This window comes from Cebus imitator, unplaced genomic scaffold, assembly GCF_001604975.1.
Source record: "Cebus imitator isolate Cc_AM_T3 unplaced genomic scaffold, Cebus_imitator-1.0 Scaffold955, whole genome shotgun sequence".
In the NCBI taxonomy this organism is placed as follows: Eukaryota; Metazoa; Chordata; class Mammalia; order Primates; family Cebidae; genus Cebus; species Cebus imitator.
Window position 1 is genome coordinate 109,308 of NW_016108270.1, and position 23,110 is coordinate 132,417.

At 43.3% G+C, this 23,110-nt stretch overlaps 1 protein-coding gene across 1 annotated transcript; it reads right to left on the bottom strand.

Annotated features, from left to right (window-relative positions):
* Positions 1-6,944: 6,944 nt before the first annotated feature.
* Positions 6,945-22,991, bottom strand: ITIH6 (inter-alpha-trypsin inhibitor heavy chain family member 6; the record flags this gene model as incomplete). The annotated part of the gene is made up of 8 exons (XM_017521092.2): positions 6,945-7,849; positions 8,765-9,142; positions 10,403-10,516; positions 10,680-10,715; positions 11,770-11,862; positions 13,665-15,698; positions 16,448-16,619; positions 22,875-22,991. Coding segments are annotated over 8 exons (3,156 nt in total), but the record flags the coding sequence as incomplete, so codon positions are not given.
* Between the last annotated feature and the right edge of the window lie 119 nt (positions 22,992-23,110).

Below are 23,110 nucleotides of genomic sequence, written 5' to 3' on the forward strand. Positions count from 1 at the left end.
TTTTTTGTTTCTGATGTGTCTTTGGTTTTGATATCAGGGCAATACGGGCTTCATAGAATGAGTTTGAAAGTATTCCCTCCTCCTCTATTTTTTGGAATAATTTGAATAGGATTGATATTAGTTCTTTAAATGTTTGGTAGAATTCACCAGTGAATGGAGATTCCTGAACCCCACACTAGACTTACCAAATCAGAATGTCTGGGTGAGGGCCCTGGGCTTTTCTTTACTGGGAGACTTTTTATCCAATCCTGTTAATAGTTATTGGTTTGCTCACGTTTTGGATTTCTTCATGGTTCAATCTTGGTAGGTTGTATGTGTCTAGGAATTTGTCCATTTCTTCTAGATTTTCCAATTTATTGGCATACAGCTGCTCATGATAGCCACTAAAGATCCTTTGAATTTCTGCAGTATCATTTTATAATGTCTCTTTTTTCTCCTCTTATTTATTTGGATAATTTCTCTTTTTTCTTAGTCTGGCTAAAGGTTTGTCAATGTTGAACTTTTCAAAAAAATAAGTTTTTCTTTTATTGATCTTTTGTATTGTTTTCTTTATTTTAATTTCCCTTATTTCTACTCTGATCTTTATCATTTCTTTTCTTTTACTAATTTTGGGTTCGGTTTGCTCTTGCTTTTCTAGTTCCTTCAGATGCATTATTAGGTTAAGTTTTTCTTCTTCTTTAATGTAGGCATTTATAGCTATAAATTTCCCTCTGAGTACTGCTTTTGCTATATCCCACAGGTTTTGTGATGTTGTGTTCCCATTATCTTTTCTTTCAAGAAAAGTTTTAATTTCCTTCTTAATTTCTTCATTGATCCATTGATCATTCAGGAGCATATTGTTTAATTTCCAGAGTTGCCAAAATTTCTCTTGTTATTGATTTAGAAATCAATAGTTTTACTTCATTGTGGTCAAAGAAGATCCTTGATGTTTTTTCAGTTTTTTGAATGTTTTAAGACTTGTTTTGTGACCTAACATATGGTCTTTCCTTAAAAATGATCCAGGTGCTAAGAAAAGTAATGTGTATTCTGCAGCCACTGGATGAAACATTCTGTAAATATGTATCAGGTCCATTTACTCTATAGTGCAGATTAAATCTGAGTTTGTTAATTTTCTGTCTGGATGATTTGTCCAATACTAAAAGTGGGATGTTGCAGTCTCCACCTCTTATTCTATTGGGGTCTATCTCTGTCTTTGGTTGTAATGATATTTACTTTATATATCTGGGAATTCCAGTGTTGGGTGCATATATATTTAAAATCATCATAGATCTTCTTGCTGAACTGATTCCTTTATCGTTATATAATGAAACTCTGTCTCTTATTATGGTTTTTGCCTTGAAATCTATTTTTTTCTTATGCAAGTACAGCTACTCCTACTCTTTTTGGGTTTTCATTGTCATTGAATATCTTTTTCCATCCCTTTATTTGCAGTCTATGTGTGTCTTGATAGGTGAAGCGTGCTTCTTGTAGGCACCAGATCAATGGATCTTGTTTTTTTTTTTTAATTTTTTAAAATCTATTCAGCCACTCTATGTCTTTTTATTGGAGTGTTTAGCCCATTTGCATTCAATGTTATTATTGATAAGGACTTACTCCTGGCATTTTGTTACTGGTTTTCCTATTTTTTGTGGTCTGCTCTTCCTTCTTTTTTTCCTTTCTGTCTTCCTTTTAGCAAAGATAATTTTCTTTGGTGATATGATTTAGTTTCTTACTTTTTTGTTTTCTGTGTATCCGTTGTGTATTTTTTGCTCTGAGGTTACCATGAGGCTTGTAAATACTATCTTATAACCCTGAGGGTTTTTTTTTTTTTTTTTTTATTTTTTCTTTTTTTTTTTTTTTCAGTCCCAGGCATTTTTTTTTTTTTTTCTTTTTTTTTTTTTTTTTTGGTGTGGTCTTCTCTTCTTTCTCCTTCCTATCTTCCTTTTAGTGAAGATGATTTTCTATAATGATATGATTTAGTTTGTTGCTTTTTATTTTGTGTGTGTCTGTTGCATGTTTTTCGGTTTGAGGTTTCCATAAGGCTTTCAAATACTATCTTATAACCCATTATTTTAAGCTGATAACAACACTGTTTGCACAAACAAACAAGCATAAAGAAAATTATTAAAGAATTTTCACCTTAACTTCATCTCCTCATTTTCTAATTTCTTGTTGTTACTATTTAGGTCTTATTGTACTGTGTCTTGAAAAGTTGCTGTAGTTAGTATTTTTGATTGGTCCATCATTTAGTCTTTCTACTTAGGATAAGAGTAGTTTACACACCACAGTTATAGTGTTATATTCTGTGTTTTTTTGTGTACCTTCAGGTGATTATTGCTCAGTAATATCCTTTTCTTTCTGATTGAAGTGCTCCCTTTAACACTTCTTGTAGGGTGGGTCTGCTCTAAAATCCCTCAGCTTTTGTTTGCCTGAGAAAGTCTTTATTTCTCCATGTTTGAAGGATATTTTCATGTGATTTACTTTTCTAGGGTAAAGGTATTTTTCCTTTTGCATTTTAAATATGCCATGCCACTCTCTCTTGGCCTTTATGGTTGGTTTCCACTAAAAAATCTGCAGTCAGGCACATTGGAGATTCATTGTTATTTGTTTCACTGTTTTTAGGATGCTTTCTTTAACCTTGACTTTTGGGAGTTTGATTATTAAATACCTTGAGGTAATCTTCTTTGGGTTAAATCTGCTTGGCATTCTATAACCTTTTTGTACTTGAATGTTGATATCTTTCTCTAAGTTTGGGAATTTCTCTGTTATTATCCCTTCGAATAAAATTTCTACCCCTGTCTCTTTCTCTACCTCCTCTTTAAGGCTAATACTCTTAGAATTGCCCTATTGAAACTATTTTCTAGATCCTGCAGGCATGCTTCATTGTTTTTAATTCTTTTTTCTTTTGTCTCTGACTGTGAGTTTTCAAATAGCTTGTCTTGAAGCTCACTATTTCTATCATTTCTGCTATTAAAAGACTTTGAGGCATTCTTCAGTATATCAATTGCATTTTTCAACCCCAGAGTTTCTGTTTCATTTTTAAGTTATTTCAACCTCTTAGAATTCTGAATTCATTCTCTGTGTTAGCTTGAATTTGAGGTTTTTTTAACACAGCTATTTTGAATTCTCCTTGATATCGCATTTCTTTAACATATGAAAGGTCACATATCTCTATTTCTCCAGAATTGGTCCTTGGTGCCTTATTTAGTTCATTTGGTGAGGTCATGCTCTTCTCAATAGTCTTGAGACTTGTGGATATTTGCCTGTGTTTGGGCATTGAAGAGTTAGGTATTTAGTCTAGTCTTCACAATCTGGGCCTGTTTGTGCCCATCCTTCTTGGGAAGGCTTTCCAGATATTAGAAAAGACTTGGGTGTTGTGATCTAAGCTGTATGTGCATTAGGGGCACCCAAAGCCCAGTAATGCTGTGGTTCTTGCAGACTTTTAGAGGTATTGTCTTGATGGTCTTGAACAAGATCTGAAAGAATCCTTTAGATTTCCAGGCAGAGACTCTTTTTTCTCTTCTTTCTCTTTCTCCCAAAAATAAGTCTTTCTGTTTTGAGCCACCTGGAGCTGTGGGTGGAGTGAAACAAGCACCCCTGTGGCCAGCACTATTTAAACGGCACTGTGTCAGACTTGAAGCCAGCACAGCACTGGGCCTCACCGAAGTCTTGGCATAACCACTCTCTGGCTACCACCTATGTTTGCTCAAGACCCTGGAGCTCTATAATCAGCAGGTGGCAAAGTCAGTCAGGCTTATGTCCTTCCCTTCAGTGCAGTGAGTTCTCTCAGGTCTCAAGCAGGTCCAGAGATGTCATCCAGGTACCAGACACTGGAGTCAAAAACCTTAGAAATCTACCTAGTATTCTATTGTACTACAGCTGAGCTGAAACTCAATCCACAAGACACAGTCCTTTCACTCTTCCCTCACTTTTCTAAAGACAGAGCAGCCTCCACCCCATGGCCACTGCCACCGCAGGCTCGCGGGGATTACTGCCAGGCTACCACTGATGTTCCCTTAAGAATTCAGGGCTCTTCAATCAGCTTGTGTTGGATGTTGCCTGGCTTGGGACTCACCATTTGGGGCAGTGGGCTCCCCTCTGCCCTCGGGAAGGTAGAGAAATGTAATCCAAGATCCAGTACCTGGAATTGGTGACCCCAAGAGTCCTCTTCATGCTCTACCCTGCAAGGTTGAGCTGGTACCTAAGGTACAAGACAAAGTCCCCTTTACTTTTCCTTCCACTTTAGTGGAAGGAGTCTTGCCCCATAGCCATCACAGCTGGGAATGTGTTAAGTCTTATCTGAAGCCAGCAAGTCCCAGAGTCCTAAGGCTTTTGACATAGTATCTGGGTATCACTGCTAGTTATTCAGGCGCCAAGGGCTCTTCAGTTAGCAGGTAAGGAATCTTGCCACAGCTGGGTCCTTCCCTTCAATGCAGTAGGTTTCCTTCTTGCCCAGGGTGTGTCTAGAAATGTTGTCTGGGAACTGGGACCTAGAAAGGGGGCCTCAGAACTCTGACCAGTGCCCTGTCCCATTGTAGCTTAGGTGGTTTCCAGGATGCAAGACGAAGTCCTCCCCACTCTTCCCTCTTCTCTCCTCAAGTGGAAGGAAGAAGTCTCTTTCGGAGCTATCAGCTGTGCAGCCTGGGTTAGGGGAGGTGTTGCGCCAGGACTCCCTTTGCCACCCTGGCTACTGTCTCAGTCAGTTGAGTGCCCTCCCCTCCCCAGTCCACTGTCTGAGAGCCCAGTTCAGCACTAGGACTTGCTTAGGAGTTGCAGTCCTTGTGTCCTAGACTGCCTTTCATGTTTATTTGCGGGCCCCAGAGCACTTTGGCCCAAGGCGGTGTGGCTTGTGGGAACTCAAATTTCAATGCTGGGATGAGCAATTCCCCTCTGACTAGGGCTGGTTTAAATGCTCCCTCTGTATGCAGGCGTCAGCCCAGTTCCTTATTTTGCTTTCTGCTGTGACAGGACAGCACTGAGTTCAGTGCCTCACTTCAATTGCTGTGCTTTCCCTCTCCCAAGTAGTCAGATTCTCTCTCCACACCCCTCAGTCTCTGCCAGGCGATGGGGAGGTGGTGGTGGTGATTCGAGACTGTTTTTCTTACCCCTTCAGTGCCTCTTTCAGTGATACGAAGTTAAAACCAGGTACTGTGAGTGCTCATCTGACTTTTTGTTCTTACGAAGCTGCTTTTTTTGTGTGTAGGTAGTTGTTTAATTTGTGTCCTTGTGAGGAAGGCAGGGGATGATAGGTGGAGTCTTCTATTACACCATCTTACATTGGCTTCCTCTGCATTCTTCTGTCTGGGTGTCTCTGAGGCTCTGTGTTCCAGGATCTGTGTGTTCACAAATCTGCAAAGGCCTCTTTCCATATGCCCTGTGTTAGTGAGTCCCTGAGTCTGTGTGTTTCTGGAAGTTTGCTTTCCATGTCTGTGTCTCTGTCTGTGTTTCTGTATTTATCCTCTTCTCCATCTATTTTCCCCAGCTCTTGTCAATATCTCTGTGTTATTGTTTCTCTATGTTACTGTGGCCATGTCTTAAGTTGTTCTGTGATTCAATCCCTCTCGTTTTCAGTTCCTGTGTCTTTTTCTCTGGGTTCCCATGACTGCTGACATTTCGATGAGTCTGTTTGTCAGGCTGTCTTTCTGCATCTGTTTCTCTTTCTGTGTCACTCTGCCCCTGGTTTTGTTTTGGTCTGGCTCACCTCCTCTGTGTTCCTGCCTCTCTGTTTGCGTCTGGTGTCTGGTTCCATATCTTTTTATCTTTAAGCCACTATCTCTGTGTACTTGGGTCTGATTCCCAGTTCCCATGCCTTCTGTTGTGGCCTTGCTTGTCTATCTGTGTGTAGCTTTTTCTGGTGTTGCTAGGTGCATTTTGGTTCTGTGTCTTTGCATCCTTCCTTGCTTCTCTGGATGTACTTCTTTGTCACATGTTTACGCCCATTTGCTTATATTCTGCCTGTCTGTTTCTATGTGTTTAGGTTTCCTTGTTCCTGTTTCTATCTTACCAGACATGTCCCTGTGTTTCCGTCTCTGCATCTAGCCTGTGTCCATATGACTGTGTTTGTGGGTTCACATCCCTATGTCTACTTGTTCTGGGTTCTCTGTCTCTGAATTCCCAATGTCCCTGTCACTATGTCACAATGTCCCCATTTTACCTGGGTCTGCACCTTGCCTCTCCTTATGTTTCTTGTAACTGTGCAAAGCGTCTGAGTCTCCATGCCTTTATCTGTGGATCTGTGAACATATGAGTCTGTGCTCCTGTCTCACTCTTAGTGTATTCCTCTGCCTATGTCCCTATCTTTGTCACCAAGCCTGGGTCTGTGTAACATCTCTGTTTCTATATCTTTATACGTCTCTGGCCCTGTGTTTCTGTGTTCTCTTCCTATTCCCTGCCTCATGTTTGCAAATCAGCATGTCAGTGTATCTCTGAGTTTCTACCCTTCTGACCTTGGACTGTGGTCCTGGTCAGTATCTCCCTGGTTACCTATGTTCCCATGTCTCTGTGTCTTTTGATACCTCTGCTCCTGTGTCTGGATCTCTGTGTTTATCTATCTCGTAGTTTGTATATAGTTATATAGCAGTGTCTTGACATTACTCATTGTGTGTTTGTACCTAAGTGGCCTTGTTTCTTACTCCTCACTTCTTTGTGACAGGGACAGTAACTGAAAACCACAAAGACACAGAGGCTCAGCAAGAGAGCATCTCTTCATTTTTCTCTGAGTTTATGTCCCTGATGCTGCCACTCTGGCTCCCTGCCCCTATCTTTTTATGTCTCTATACCCCTATGCCCATGTTTGTTTTGTGATTCCTGTGTTTCCATAAGTGTCTGTCCCTCCATTCTCCATCCATATCTGTGTCCTTGCCACTGTTTTTCTGGGTGCGATCCTGTGTCTTTGGTTGTGAGTGTATATATATGTGTGTCTACTGCTATGTTATGGGATCCTTTTTTGTTAATTAATTTAATTCTTTTAACAAATATTTACTAAGCACCTATTATGTGATAGGCACTGGGGCTACATAGATGATTTGGAAAAGGTCCTTGCCCTCAAAGAGCTCACAGTCTAAGTCAGATATCCAAGACAAGTAAACAGATGGTTACTACACAGTCTAAGTGCTGTGAGCTTGGAGGGCGGGGGGCTATAGGAACCCAGAGGACAGGACCAAGCTCAATCTAGGGCAGGCATCAGAAAAGGCCTCCTAGAGGAGGTAATAACTAGGACTTGAAGGATGAATTACATTCACCTACAGGAACAAAGGAAGCATGTCTCATGTAGAAGGAAAAGCACATGCAATGGTGGTCCAGTGGTAGGAGTGAGCATGGTTTGTTAGGGAAACTCTAAGAGCATGGTTTGTTAGGGAACGTTGTGAGCAGAACTACTGACTGTTTTTTGTTTTACAAAAGTGACTTGTAAACCTGGTGTGGATCTTGGATTTGGAGGGAGTGAGACTGGAGACATGACGGACCATGAAGATGCAGAGGTTTCTGACTCTAGGCCTCTGCATGTGTGTGTGTTTGTATACTCTTGTGTATGTGTTCCTTAGAACATGCGTGAGTCTTTGTGTCCCTGTGTGTGCTTCCATGTCTTTGGGTCTCTGTGGCTGGCTCACCCCATGTCCTGGTTTCTGGATCTCCCAAATTCAGGTCTCCTGGCTCTGCCATCACAGGACATAGGAGAGGTAGGAGTGACCCAGAAGCTGCTCTACATGAGAGCGCTTCACCAGCCAGCAGGAAACCCAGCGGGGCAGCAGCCTTGGTGAGTCCTTCAGCAGCCTCTTGCCTAGAATCACAGGCACATCTGGGCCCTGGTGCCTTCGTAAGCGTGGCCCCATAGGTCCTGTCACCAGTCGGATGTCTGCGTGCTGGAACTGCCCTGAGGGAGAGAGATGCAGTGCTAGTCAGGGCAATGGCCTGAGTCCCTGCTCAGAGATCTGTAAGGAACTTAGAGCAGGACATCCAGAGGGATTTAAAGGAGGAGGAAGGAGGTGCAGCAAAGGACCAGAGGAAGGAAGAGGCTGGGCATTGTGGGAACTGTGCAGGAGCCAGATGGGACTGGAGTGTAATATGGAAGTAGGGAGCCAAAGTGGTTGGATGAAATGGCAGAGAAAGGGGGATAGCCAGGCTTGGAGGAGAAGACAGGGAAGATTAGGAAGAAGGAGACAAAAGGAGGGAGGAGGCCGAGAGGAGGTAAAAATATCTGTTCAACCCACTGTCAGTGCTCAAACTCTTTGGTATGAGCCTCTGCCTCAGGCTCTGCCAGTGTCTCCTGACCTACAGCCTGGCTTCCTGCAACCTACCTTCACAGCAGTCTCCAGAGGGATCTTTGTAACACCCAGATATGACTGTGTCTCTCCTCTGCTTATAACTCTTCATGACTCCTCGTTGCTTTCAGGATAAAGCCAATTCTTCATCCTGGCATTCAACTCTGACCACTCAGCTCCATTTCCTCCAACTTCTGTTCCTTTTCTCCATACCCTTGTGTAGCCTTTCAGACTCAGCATGGGTGTGTCTACCTCCTCCAGGAGGTCTTTCTCGAGCTCTGAGACTGGGCAAGTTCCCCCACTCTGGTTTTCTGTAGCTCTATGGGCAGCTTTCTGTCCAGCAATGATCCCTTCCTATGTTCACTATCCCTATCTGGTTCTGTCCTCTCCCAAGATGAAGGGCTCCTCAAGGGAAGAGCCTGTCTCTGATTCCTCTTCCTGGTTGGGGGCATGGGTGCCTCTCACCCTGGCAGGGTCTTTTTGGGGGCTGGTGCCCTCTGGCCCCTCTCAGCCTCAGCTGGACTTACCCATCAGGCCACGGGCTGAGGGGCTGAGGCCCAAGCCATTGGCCACGTAGAACCCCAGATGGGGTAGTTGCAGGGTACTGGGATGTCTGTAGCGGTGCCGGAGGACCAGGAACTCAAGGTAGGGCCCAAGGCGGATGGTAAGGTGGGCTGCAGCAGCCACGTAGAGCTCCAGCTGGGGCCTCTTCAGCACGGCAGGTCGGTCCCAGGACAGGTGCAAGGTACCCTCGCCTCGCAAAGATATAGAACTGCGGCTGATGGTGATAGTGTAGGCCCGGGGTTTCTCTGTACTGACTGTGATCGTCTGGAAGTAGGTGCGAGTCTGGTCCTCATGGCCCAGCCTTGGTGGCGCGCCAAGCAGCTTCCCACTCACGTGTAGCCCTGGAGGGAGGGGAGTGTGGGCCTGGAGCAGTGGCTTTTGCGTGGTCATTTACATGGTCACCCACAGCACGGGCAGATGAAGTAGTAGATTTGTGGCTAGAAAGCCCGCTCCGGAGAGAACTACATGTATAGATACATGTGCTTGCCTCTGAGTGTGTAAATGTGTGTGTTCGGTTATGCTCCTATGAGTAACTCTTGGCATATCAGTACATCTGCATGTTGGAGAAGGTGGTATGTTAGAATGCGTCGTTTTGGTTGTATGTTTATGTGTGTGCCCCTGGATATGTTGGTGTTCTATGTCTTGATGCAATAGTGTATGTTGTGTGCACCTAGTTATGTGTTAGTCTGTACTGATATGTATCTGGAGTGTCAGTGTGTGTGCATTTGGATTTGTATCATTTTTTGGCTTGGCGGATATTTCCATGCATCAGTATGTTGCATATAACAAGAGTAGCAGAGTATGTTTGCCGACTGTATGTGCTGAATTCCTGGAAATTGGGATCAGGCTGGAGGTATTCAGTGCTTGTATGCCCGAGGGTGTTGCGGTGCATGCCATTGTATATATCTGGGCATGTATTGTGTGTCACCATGTGTCTAGGTGCATATTATGAGAATGTTTAGAGAAAGCAAAAGATTTAGCAGAAAAATGCCTGGGAAATCTTCACCAGAGAATTCCTCTATACCATGACAATGCTTCTACTCATTTCTCTCATCAAACAAGGACAATTTTTCAAGAGTTTTAATTGGAAATCATTAGGCATTTACCTTACAGTCCTGATTTGGCTCCAACTTATTTTTGCTTCCTAATATTAAAAAATCTTTAAAGGACACCAATTTTTCTTCCTTTTTAAAATAATGCATAGAAGACGTTCATAACACGGTTAAATTCCCAGGACCCTCAGTTCTTTTGACTGACTGGCTGCTATTGTTGCTTACAAAAGTGTCCTGTACTTGATGGAGCTCATGTTGAGAAATAAAGTTTATGTTTTTAGTTTTTATCTTTTAATTCCATTTTACCACAAACTTTCTGAAGTCCCATCATATTTGTGTGAGTTTACTCCAAGCCCTTTTGTGTATCTGTGAGTATCTTGGTGTTTGAGTGTATTCATGTGTGTTTCTTTGTGTCTTGGTGTGTTCTTGTGTGCATGTTAGCGAGGTGCATTGCTGTGTGTCTGGGGTATTACTCCACAAATGTCTAGGGGTATTGACATGGATCTATCCAGCTGTGGTGTATGGGGCTGGAGTCCTTGGGGCTCTTACCTGCCTTTGGGTCCTCTATGAGCTGTAGCAAGTCCCCGGGGTGCCCATTCAGTGTGAAGCAGATCTTCTCTTCTGAGTGTGGGATTTGGATCACAAAGTGGGGGTCCCCATCCACTGCAAGGCAGGAGATACAACTCTAGAGTTAAAGGAATAAATGGAAAGGAGAGGGAGGAGAGAGGAGGGGAAGGGAAGAGGTCATGTCTATTTCCCCAGCCCCAGTCCCAGTGCACAAGCTACCCTGTACTCAAACAGGGGAGCCATGGGGTGACTGGCTTACCTGAGGAGGAGAAGGTGAAGACGCTAGGCAATGTGCCTGCAAAGGAGAGATAGACTGTGTTGGGAAGGGAGTAATCTATCATATTCCTAGGAATTCTGGGACCTCCTCCCAGATAAGGGCCATACTCCTGTCAGCATTTAAGGCTTCTCTGAAATCCAGTCCCTGCCTAGCTCTCCAGTCTCTACGCTCTAGCCCAATCAAACTGTAGTTATGAGTGTCCTGCCTTCTCTTCCTAGTGACCCTTTATTCCTGTTTCTCCTGCCATCCGGAATGTTTTTCTTTCCCTTAACTATAAAGGATCAATTTCTAATTATCCTTCAAGGCCAGCCCAAATGCTATTTTCTCTTGCTCTCTGCCGCTGGTAGGTAGAATTCTAAGATGGCCCCAGGATCCTTTGGTGTACACACTCTGTAAAATTTGCCAGAGTTGTGAATATGATGAAATATCCTTCCAGAAACAGTTTATTTCATGTGACCCTATTGACCTTATGAAGGGGATATTATCCAGGTGGGCCTGACCTAATCATGTAAGCCCTTAAAATTTGCATCTAGAGGTCAGAGACAGAGGAGTCAGAGAAATTTAAAGTGTGAGAAGGGTTTAGCGTTAGGGGAATGCTCTCTAGCTGCCTTTGAAGATGGAGAGGGACCACGTGACAAGGAATGCAGGAGACTTCTAAGTACTGAGAGTGGCCCAAGGTAACTAACCTCTAGCAGCTGAGAGTGATCCCCCAGCCAACAGCCAGCAAGAAAACAGGGACCTCAGTTCCAGCAACACAAAGAACTAAATTCTGTCAACAATGTGAATGAGTGTGGAAGAGGATGAGAGTTCAGTGTGACAGACACCTTCATTTCAGTCTTATGAGACCCTGAGCAGAGAATTTAACTAACCTATTTCTACTTAGACTACTGACTTACAGAACTGTGAGATTATTAATTGGTGTTGTTTTAAGCTACTAAATTTGTGGTAAATGTTGCACAACCACAGAAAACGAATACATTACCTCCTTCTGGGCTCCCACATGTCAATAAGAGTCCTAATGGAATGGAAATGAAGGCCTAGGGGATCTTTGTCAGGGGAGCTCCTTGCTCACCTTTTGCTAACCCCACAGAACGTCCTTGAGATCCCATGCTGCCTCCAGCTCCTCCCAGGATCTCCTCAGAATCACCATCCCAGTTTGGACTTCCTGCCAAGCACAGAAGAAATAAGAAAACCCTTCGAATTCCCAGGGAAAAGGCTCACAATCCTTCTGACAAGGAGAGCCCTCACTGGCTTTGCAGGCTAACCTGTCCATCTCCAGGACTGGGACCTTATGCTCTCCACAGCCTCTTAGTCTTTCAAGCTCAGATATGTTCAAAGTTCTTCCTTATACCATTTATGCATTCATTTGTCCGTTCATTCATTCATTCATTCAGGCATTGCTTAGGTATCAGGTATATGGCGGTGAAAAAGAGAGACATGTTTTCTGACCCAGTGAAGCTCATAGTTTAGTAGGGGGTGGCAGACATGAATGAAATAATAATTTATCACAGATGGTGATAAATGCTATCAGAAAAAATTAACGGAGTGACTGAGGGAGTTAAAGAGAGACCTGAAGTAGCCTGCTTGGGGGAGGGTGGGTAAGGAGATCTGAGCTGAGATCTAAGGCATGAGCTGGAGTTTGAAGGGCGATGGAAGGGATGAGGGCCGCAGGAAGGGGTAGGACAAAGCCAGTCAGGTGATTATCAAGCAGAGAGAGACAGTAGCTTGAAAAAAGTCCCTGAGTGGAGACAGGGTAGGGCATTCATTGGAGGAGCAAAGTAGAGACCAGAGGGGCTGGAGTTAAGAGAACGGGTGGGAGAGGGTGAGGTCATAGAGGAATGAGGGTAGGAAGCAGATCACACAGAGCCCGTTAGCCATGAAGAGGACTTTTAACTTCATTTTAAGTATGATGGGAAACTATTGAGGGATTTTAAATAAGGAAGGGTCATGAAGTGATTTGTGTCTTTAAAGGATCCCTTTGGGAAAGAGTGGCATGTAGCAGGACGGGAGAGGACGCAGGGAAACCAGTGAGGAGGCTGGAACAGTTTTCTAGGTGAGACACAACGGCGGTTTGCTGTCGCATAGTGACAACTGAGGTGGTGGGAAGTGGATGGATTTGGTAAATGTATTAGAGGTAACATTGCTAATAATTGAGGATGAATGGGACATTGGTGGGGTGTCTGATACATGTAGAGGATGTCATGCCCAAATTTGCATCCCTGTGACTTAGGCACCCCCAACTGGTTCTAATCTTGCCCTATAAGGTCACGTAGGAAATGTCTCTACTTCTCTCAGGAAGGCAGGATATTGGAGTGCTGAATCACATTCATTCTGTGACCAGACTGTATGAGTTCAACTCTCTGACTAGCTGTGTGACATGGAGAGAGTTATTTTACCTCTCTGGGCTTCATTCTCCTCATGTGTAAAATGAAGATGTCAACAGTTTCTCGTGAGGTTTAATTGAGACACAGGTACAATATGTAGAGCAGTACCGTGAATAAGAAGAGCTTACAAATGTTAATTTATTATTTTATAAGTTTTTTTTGAAATTAAAGATAATTTTAATGATCTTCCCAATCCGTCTACCCCTGTCATTAAGCAGGACTATTCACAGAGCTCAGAAAAACCAGTAAGACCTGACTCGCCAATGATACATCCCACCCCTGCTTGGGAAACATCAGCAGTTCTCTTGTCCAGCGTAACGAATGTCAAAGCTACCCCCTGGCTAATTTGTTTCTATTCAACCTTCCCAGTCTCAACATCCCTCCTCTCCCAAGGCCTCTAATTCCGTGTATGTATACTGAAGCCCAGAGAAATTAAGTAACTGGTCCAAAGTCCCAAAGCAAGCAAGCAAGGAAGCAGCGATTCCAGCACTGGAGTCTGCATAAGCCTTGTAGATTCCCAGCTCCTGGTACTGTCCATTCATACCTCACCCTCATGGCTCGACCTCTTACCCGTGGAACTCACCATCTGCATCAGGAGTGAGGAAGGTATAGAATGCTGGTGGGTTCAAGGACTCCACAAACTTGGATTCCACTGTTGACTCAGACAGCAGCACTAGCTCCTCAGGGAGAAGGAGCAGACTGATGGCCTCAGGGACGTTGCTGGAAGGCAGCAAGATTGGCAGGTTTGGAGGGCTGCCTTCTGTTGCAGACCTGGAGCTGTTGAGTAGGCTCATTGTTGGAACTCCTGGCCTAGATGTTCCCAGAACTTGCCTGGTCTTCTGGGGACCCAGCAGCAGGTCATGCTGATGCCAGAACCTTCCAGGGGGCAGAGTGGGGGCAAAGGGCATGGGGAGGGGTTCACCAAGGACAGAGGTGATTGTGGTACTGCTGGGACCTGTGGAACTTAAGATTGTATTTGGGAATGTGCTTAGGCTCTCAGGAGGTGGGGGTCTCAGTCTGTCAGGTCTAGGAGGTAGTAGGGTTTGGGGAATATGGGGGCTTGGGGTCTCAGGCTTGGAAACTGGTACACTTGTGGAAATTTGGTGTGGTGGGGCACTCGGTTTAAGAGATACTGAGATTTTAGGGGTCTTGGATAAGAGGATCCCAGGTCTGGGGTGTGGCATGTTGTTTCGGGTCTTGGGAGCAGGAACCCTAGGTCTGGTGTTTGGTGGGTACTTGGGAACCTGAAGTGTAGAGACACCAGGTCTTGACAGTGGCAGGCCTTTAGGTGACTGTGATGTGAGTGCCCCAAGTTGGGGGTGTGATGGAGCACCAGGTTTGGAATGCAGTGGAGTAACATGTTTCACAGTGCTAGCTTTGGGCGAGGCTGGGATGCCAGCTGTCAGAGTTGGGACTTGCGTCCTGGAGTTCATGGGTAATATATCAGGATTCTGGTGTGATGGAGTGCTGGGCTTCGGAGGCAACAGAGCACCAGAATTTGAGGGTACAGGAACAGTAGGTTTTGTCCTGAGAGTTGGCTGGGCCAAAGTGCCAGAATCCTGTTGTGCTGGAGTTTTGGCCTTTGGGTATGTGGGCATCGACAGGGTACGAGGGCTCTCTCCCAATGGCTCCAATTCTTTGGAACTGAGCATCTTCTTGGTAGAGGCTGTGGTAGTTGAGGATAAGTAGAACTTTGGTTTTACAGGCCTTGATTTGGGGGAGATAACCTTGGGCACCAAGGCTGGCTGAGCTGTGCTTACCCCTAGGCCATGCCTGCTGCTGGATGAGGGCATTATGGTGTTTGGCCCAGCTGTGGTGGAGATCTGTCTCCTGGTCTCCTCATTGGCCTCTTTGGGTTGCACCATGATCAGTGAAGTCAGAGGTGTGACAAAGCTGTATTCAAGGGACAGGTTGAGGACTTTGGCAGACAGCAGGTGGCGAGTGGTGGTGTCACGAGCTTGGAAGCGTGCATCCAGCAGCTCTCCAATGGTGACATAGGCCCAGAGGCGGCGGATGAAGTGGGCCGCATTTGGGGCTGGCTCCCCTGGGCACCCAAATGCCCTCTGGCTATTGTTGGTGGCCCCTTCACTGTGGCGGGCCACAAGAAGCTGATCCTTGGGGCCACGGGCTGCCAGGTGGATGCCCAGCTCCTGTTTGCCTGGCTGCACCTGGCCTGCCACCACCAGCTCTGAGCCACCAAAGTAGTTGGGGAAAACGGCCCAAGGGGAGGCCCCAACCAAGCCGCCCAGGTAGTCCAGACGCACATCTGCCAGCAGAGGCATGGAGATCTCCTCATAGAGGCCCTCCAGCTGTAGGGCCGCATCAGTGCCCTCATATATGCGCCGGGCTATTCCCCGATTTTCCAGGGAAAGGCGGCGCAGCAGTGTAAAGTCAGCATCATCCCCAAAGGCCAAGCTGAAAAGGGATACCCTGTGGCCTAGCGCCTGACGGACATTGGAGAGGATCACACTGGGGGTCGTCACGCCGGTTGTGGGCTCCCCATCTGTCAGGAAGATGATAAGAGGGATCCTTCCCACACTGGGGACCCTCCCAGGCTCCTGGTTGCTATGGTTCAGCACTGAAGCAGCTGCCAGCAGAGCTGAGTTGATGTCGGTCCCTAATTGGGGAATAGATTGTGAGACCATCTTCTCTGGTCACTTTTACCCCCATTGCAGACACACTGGGCACCTCACCAACCTCCCAAGCTCACAGCTCCTTATCTTTGCTCAGGCTGTATTCACTGTTTCTCCTTCCCAACTTCTTCACTCCCACCCAGACTTACTGATATCTGACACTGGGACCCACATGTCCTTGGCTTTTATCACTCTCTGTCTCATATTGTTCTTTGTTTCCTTGGTGGTGCAGGGTCGGGAGGGGAGATGTCTCATTCCCAGGTCAGACTGGCGGGTTCCCAAGGGCAGCACCCCCCCGACACACACCTTCTTGTTACAGGGGAAGAAAGGACAGAATTGACAGGAGGCAGTGGGAGACTTCAGTAATTGTCAGAGATGATTGCTCAAAAGCCAGGATCAGGGCAGCAGCTTGCTCAAATGCTTGGAAATAAATATCTAGATTATTGATTTAAAGAAAGTTTAGCAAATTCTTTCAAGGGTTTGCTTTAAAGAGGAGGAAACTGAGACCAAAAAGAAATGTGCCCTAAGATACATGGAGAATCAGCTGCACTCTTTCTTCAAGGAAAGGGTGATGGGAGAACGCAGAGGACAAAGGACCGTATTTGTGTGAAATCTAGTCTTGATATTTCAGGCACTGTGAGAATTGAGGAGGATGGGGGAATGAAGAGAGGGTTTCAGGAATTTCCCATATCACCACAGCCTGTCCCTTTGGGTGGGTAGATCTAATACTTACAACCATCAGCTTCCATGCGATGCAGGTAGTCTTTGGCACTGTGGACATTCCGGGTGGTGGCCTGGATTGAGCCTCCAGCTTTCCAGACACTAACTGTGTCAGAAAAGGAGATGATGTTGAAGTAGTCATTGGCTTGAAGGTCACTGAGAATCACATTCATGGCCTTTTTAGTCTGTGGGATATGGATGAAATGAAGGGAATGGAACAAGACTTAAGCTCTATCAGATTGAAAGGTTCTTTCTACACAAGGCACTAAAATCTAAGCGTTATATGGTTTTAAGACCCTCTGACTGCAGGACTCTGTGAATCTAGGATTCTCAGGTGAAAGTACTCTATGGGTTCCAAGGCATAGAACTACACTGTTTAATACGGTAGCTAATAGGCACATGTAGCTAATATAAATTAGCTAAAATTAAAGAAAAATTTAAACATTCTTTACTTGCAGTAGCCACATTTCAAGTGTTCAATAGCCATATGTGGTCAGTGGCTACTATATTAGATAGCACAGAATTTTAGGTCATTTCCATCATCAAGAACTTCATATTGGGCACTAGTGCTCTAAAAGGTTCAAGCTCCATGTTTTTTTGTTTTTTTTTTTTTGTTTTTTAAGATGGGGTTTCACCATGATGGCCAGGCTGGTCTTGAACTTCTGACCTCAGGTGATCCACCCACCTCGGCCTCCCAAAGTGCTAGGATTACAGGCATGAGCCACCGCACCCAGCCAAAGCTCCACGTTTTTGGAGCCGGAAAATTCATTTGCTATATGATCCCTGGACTCCATGACCCAGGATTCAATGATTCCAGGACTCTAAAGTTTAGGACCTTTATGATCCTAGGTCTCTCTAGCTGCCTTTCAATGACTTGGCACGCTTTGGTTCTGCTCTAATCCGCTTTTCTGCCTCACCTTCCATTTCTTCCAGGCTAGTCACACCAGCCCCTAGAAAACACAGATTCTAGTTCGACTCCATAAACCTTGCTCTTATTGTGCTCTTTAGATAGCATACCCTCCCACTTCCCCTTTATTTATTCACAACTTTACTATTCTTTCAGTTGCTCCTTCTCTGGACAGCTCTTCCTTAAGTTGCCAACCCTGACTCATGCCCTTCTTGCTTACATATTCCCTGTCCCAGTCCGTTCACTGTTTTCCATGAAATATTTTTACTTTTTATCCAAATGTTGAATCCTTTGGGAGAAAGGCTTATAATGCTTCTTGTTATTGTCTCCATGGCAACACTAGCATAGGGCTAGGCCCATAGGAGGTTCAGGGAATAGAGTATATAGGGTCTACCATTCGGTATAATTTACGGGACACTTGCTATGTTCCAGGCACTGTGCTAAATACTTTAGATGCATGAGCTTATTTAATTATCACATCAACACAATGAAGAAGGTACTAATATTATCCACATTTTATAGGTGATGACACTGAGGTTCAGAGAGATGATGACTTGCTTAAGGTCACACAGCTAGTCATTGATGGATGAGGGATTCAAATACACATGTGGGAGGTTTTAAATCAGTGATCCTAAGCACAGCATTATGCTTTCAATCCTTTATATAGGTATGGATTTCAGAGACCACAGGAAGGACACGTGAGACTCATTTTTCTCTACACCTCAAACTGATAGGAAATGTCTCGAATGTTTCTAAGTGGATTAGAGTCTTTCCCGCCATAGGGAGAGCTCTGGGGCCAGGTTGTACATTATGGGACAGGGAGCTAAGCACCATACTCTTGTTTCCATTGAGAGGGGAGAGACTTAAGAGTATGACCTTTCCTGAGAAGAGCAGAAGAAAAGTGAGAGCCTACGAGGGCCTAGAAGTCAGAACCTCTTGTTGACCAGGAATAGACTGTTTGGAGAAGTGTGCTGTTTAATCTCCAGTTACTTTGAGATTTCGCAGCTATCTTTCTGTAAGTGACTTGTAGTTTAATTCCATTTGGTTTGAGAGCACACTTGGTATAATTTATGTATTATTTTAAATTTGTTAAGGTATATTTTAAGGCCGAGGATATGGTCTATCTTGGTAAATGTTCCATGTGAACTTGAGAAGAATGTGTAATCTGCTGTTGTTGAATAAAGTATTCTAGAAATGTCAATTCGATTCAGTTGATCGACGGTGCTGTTCAGTTCAGCTATGTCCTTTACTGATTTTCTGCCTGCTGGATCTGACAATGACTGATAAAGGGGTGGTGAAATCTCCAATTACAATAGTGTTTTCATGTATTTTTACCTTCCAGTTTCATCAGTTTTTACTTCATATATTTTGGTATGTTGTTGGTTGTCACATGCACATTAAGGATTGTTTGTCTTCTTGGAGAATTTCCCCTTTATCATTATATTTGTTTTATTGTTATATAATGCAACTGTTTATTGCTGAGAATTTCCTTGCTTTGAAGCCTATTTTGTCTAAAATGAATACAGCTATCCTAGGTTTCTTTAATTTGCGTTAGCATGGTATATCTTTCTCTATCCCTTTGCTTTTGATTAATCTGCATCTTTATATTTAAAGTGGGTTTCTTACAAACAACCTACGATTGGGTCTTATTTTGTTATCCACACTGAGAGTCTTTGTCTTTTAATTGATGTATTTAAACCATTTATGATTACAGTCATTACTGACATAGTTGGATTAATATTTGCCAGAGTTGTAAATGTTTTCTATTTTTTTTAAATTCTTTATTCTTATGTCTTCCACTTAATTTCTGGCTTCTCCAGTTTTAATTGGGCATTTTACATGATGACGTTTTATCTTATCTTTAGCATATGCATTAGACTTAAAAAAATTTAGCAGTTCCCCTAGAGTTTGCAGTATACATTTACAACCAATCCCAATCCACTTTCAAATAATACTATACAGCTTTATGCATAGTGCAAGTACCTTGTAACAGAGTATTCCAAACTATTCCCTTTCATGCTATACAATATTACTCTCATTAATTTCACTTATTCATAAGCTACATTCACTAAATACATTATTATTACTTTGAAAAAATATTGTCTGTTAGGTCAGTTAATAAGAAAACTAAAGTATTTTACTTTACTTTCATTTATTCCTTCTCTAACACTCTTCCTATCTTCATGTAGATCCAAGTATCTGAGTTATATCATTTTCTTTATGTAGAACGTCTTTTAACATTTCTTGCAAAGCAAGTTTATTGGTGACAATTCCACAATTTTTTGTTTTGTTTTGTTTGAGAAAGTCTTTATTCTTCTTTCACTTTGGAAGAATAATTTGATGTATACAGAATTCTAGGCTGGTGGGGTTTTTTCCTTCAACACTTGTAATATTTCACTCCACTTTCTTCTTGCTCCCATGGTTTCTGAAGAAAACTCTGATACAGTTCATATCCTCACTCCTCTTAGGTAAGGTACGTCTTCCTCTGGCTTTTAAAAAAAATTTTCTGCTGTCTGAATATGATATGCCTAGGTATAGACTGTTTAGTATTTATCCTGCTTTGTGTTCTCCTAAGCTTCTTGGACCTGAGGTTTAGTGTGCATAATTTATTTTGGAAAATTTGTATCTATTATTACTTAAAATATTTCTTCTGTTCCTTTCTCTCTTTCTTCTCCTTCTATTATTTCCATGATGTATATATAACACTTTTAAAATTGTTCCACAGTTCTTGGATATTCTAAGATGTAGCTTAAGATTCTTTTTTATTTTTATTTTTTAGCTTTAGGAATTTCTATGAATGTATTTTCAACCTCACTGATTCTTTACCCAACCATGTCCAGTCTATTGATGAGTGAATCAAAGACATTCTTCATTCCTGTTGCAGTATTTCTGATATCCAGCATTTCCCTTTTATTTTTCTAGGATTTTCATGTTTCTGCTTACATTACCACGTGTTACCCTTATGTTTGGTACACTTTATTCACTAGTGCCCATGGCATATTAATCATGGGTTTTAAAATTCTTGGTTTGACCCATTAAAAAATTGGCAAAGGGCACAAACAGACACTTCTGAAAAGACATAAATGTAGACAAGAAGCATTCGAAAAAAATGCTTAAAATCACTGATCATTAGAGAAATGGAAATCAAAACCACAATGAGATACCACACCAGTCAGAATGGCTATTACTAAAAAGTAAAAAAACAAAAACAAAAACAAAACAAAACATGCTGGCAAGGTGTGGAGAAAAAAGAATGGTTATATACTGTTGGTGAGAGTGTACATTAGTTCAGCCACTGCGGAAGACAGTGTGGCCATTCATCAAATATCTAAAAACAGAAATACCATTTGACCCAGCAATCCCATTACTGGGTATATACCCAAAGGAATATACATCATTCTACCATAAAGACACATGCACATGTATGTTCACTGCAGCACTATTTACAATAGCAAAGACCTAAATGCCCATCAATGGTGGACTGGATAAAGAAAATGCGGTACATACATATCACGGAATACTATGCAGCCTTAAAAAAGAATGAAATCCTGTCCTTTGCAGGAACAGGGATGGGAACTGGAGGCAATCATCCTAAGTGAGTTAATACAGGAACAGAAAACCAATGCTGCATGTTCTCACTTATCAGTGGGAGCTAAACATTGAATACACATGTACACAAAGAANAACAAATACTGCATGTTCTCACATGTAAGTGGGAGGTAAACAATGAGAACACATGGACATAAAAACAGGAACCACAGACACTGGGGCCTACTTGAGGGTGGAGGGTTGGAGAAGGGTGAAGATTGAAAAATGACCTATTATGTCCTGTGCTTATTACCTGGGTGACAAAATAATCTGTACACTAAACATCTGCAAAACTCAGTTTAACCACATAACAAACCTGCACAGGTATCCACTGAACCGAAAATAAAAGTTGGAAAAAATCTTTCAATCAAAAATAAAATTGTTTGATAATTTCAACATCTCTGACATATTGAGGTCTGGCTGTGATGTTTGTTTTCTCTCTTCAGACAGTGTTTTTCTCCTTTTACCATGCCTTCTCATTGTAGGTTGAAAGCCAGACATGATGTATTGGGTAAAAGGAACTAAACTAAATGGCATTTAGTGTATCTGGCTACAAGTTAGATAATGTTTCCTGTTTGGAGCAGTTTTAGGTGTCAGAGGCTAAAATTACTACTTTTTTTGACAGGGTCTTGCTCTGTTGCTCTCTAGGAGTAGTGGTGCGATCTTGGCTCATTGCAAGCTCCACCTGCTGGGCTCAAGCCATCCTCCAAATGCAGCCTCCTGAGTGGCTGGGACTACGGGTGCACACCATCACGCCTAGCTAATTTTTGTATTTTTCATAGAGACAGAGTTTTGCCATGTTGCCCAGGCTGGCCTCAAATTCCTGAGCTCAAGTGATCTGCCTACCTCAGCCTCCCAAAGTGCTAGGATTACAAGTGTGAGCCACCGTGCCTGGCCAAAATTACTTCTAATGTCGTATTTTTGTTGTTTCGGTTGTCTTTGGTTTTCCCTCAGAACATTTTCTTAAATAGGGTTTGGGTTTGTAGTTCAATCAGCTGTAACTTTCCGTTATTGTAGAGGAGCACAGTTGATATGGTGATAGTGTGTGGAGTGAGAGGAAGCATTCTATACTCTTATGAGGAGGTCTCAGTCTTTCAGTGAATTGGTGTCCCTGGGATATAAACTTACAAGGGTTTCTGAGATTTTAGCCCTCTTGAGTGAAACAAGAAGACTAGAAAGGGCTGGATTTGGGGAGATCCATCCCTCTACACTGGGGCTTGGGAGCTGGCAAGGGGTACTACCCATTTTTCCTCAGGTTGCTTGACTCTGGTAAAACAAACTCAACCTTGGGTCCCAAAGGCTCTGTGACTGAAAGATTAAGGAACAAAAGCTATACATTTGCAAGACACCAGAACAAAGAGCTCCAAAGTATTATGGTATGAAATGCTGATTGCAGAACTTTACGGATTCAGGGGATAAAGTCAAAGCCTCCTTGGTCTATGGCCTCGGATCCATGGGCACAGTGGTAGAACTGCAACAAGACTAAAATTGATATGGCTCCCAACTCTGGTTTCCAATTCTATAATGCCAGTACTCTATACTATTAGGCCTTTAAAGTAAAATTAAAAAAATTAACAAAGACTCAAACCTTGTGGTCTGAAGAATGAGAGTCTCTGTGGCCTAAGGTTTTCTTACTTTTGGATTCTAGGATCCCAAGGTGTTCTAGCTTGAGGGTCCTCTATGACCTTGGGCTTTTGTGGTTGAGGGTCTCAACGGTTTCAGTCCCCACAGACCAATGTGTCAATGTTCTTAGAACTCTATGGCTCCAGGTCCACAGGCTCCTGTTAGGTAAGATACCAGGACCATAGGGTAGGCTCAAGTCTGTAAGACTAAAGAGTCATGGGATGATGGGATCTCTGCTCCCAGGATCCCATTGTTACCACACTGACTGATTTCTGGGCCTTCTGATACTAGCACTAAGAAAGGGTTCCAGGATCCTTCTTACCTGTTTCATCTTGGTACCAAACACGGAGCCGCTTACGTCAATAACAAAAAACACATTCTTCTCCATAGGTGGAAGGCCTCTAGGGGCAAAGTAGTGAACGAAATAGCCATCGTAAATCTGGACAAAAGAATTAAAACCAAAAAGGACTGTGAAAGCCAATCTAAGTCAGGTCCCCTCTTATTCTCCTGCATAACACTCTGAGGTTTGCTTCCCAGGACTTCTCACTTTTTAAACAG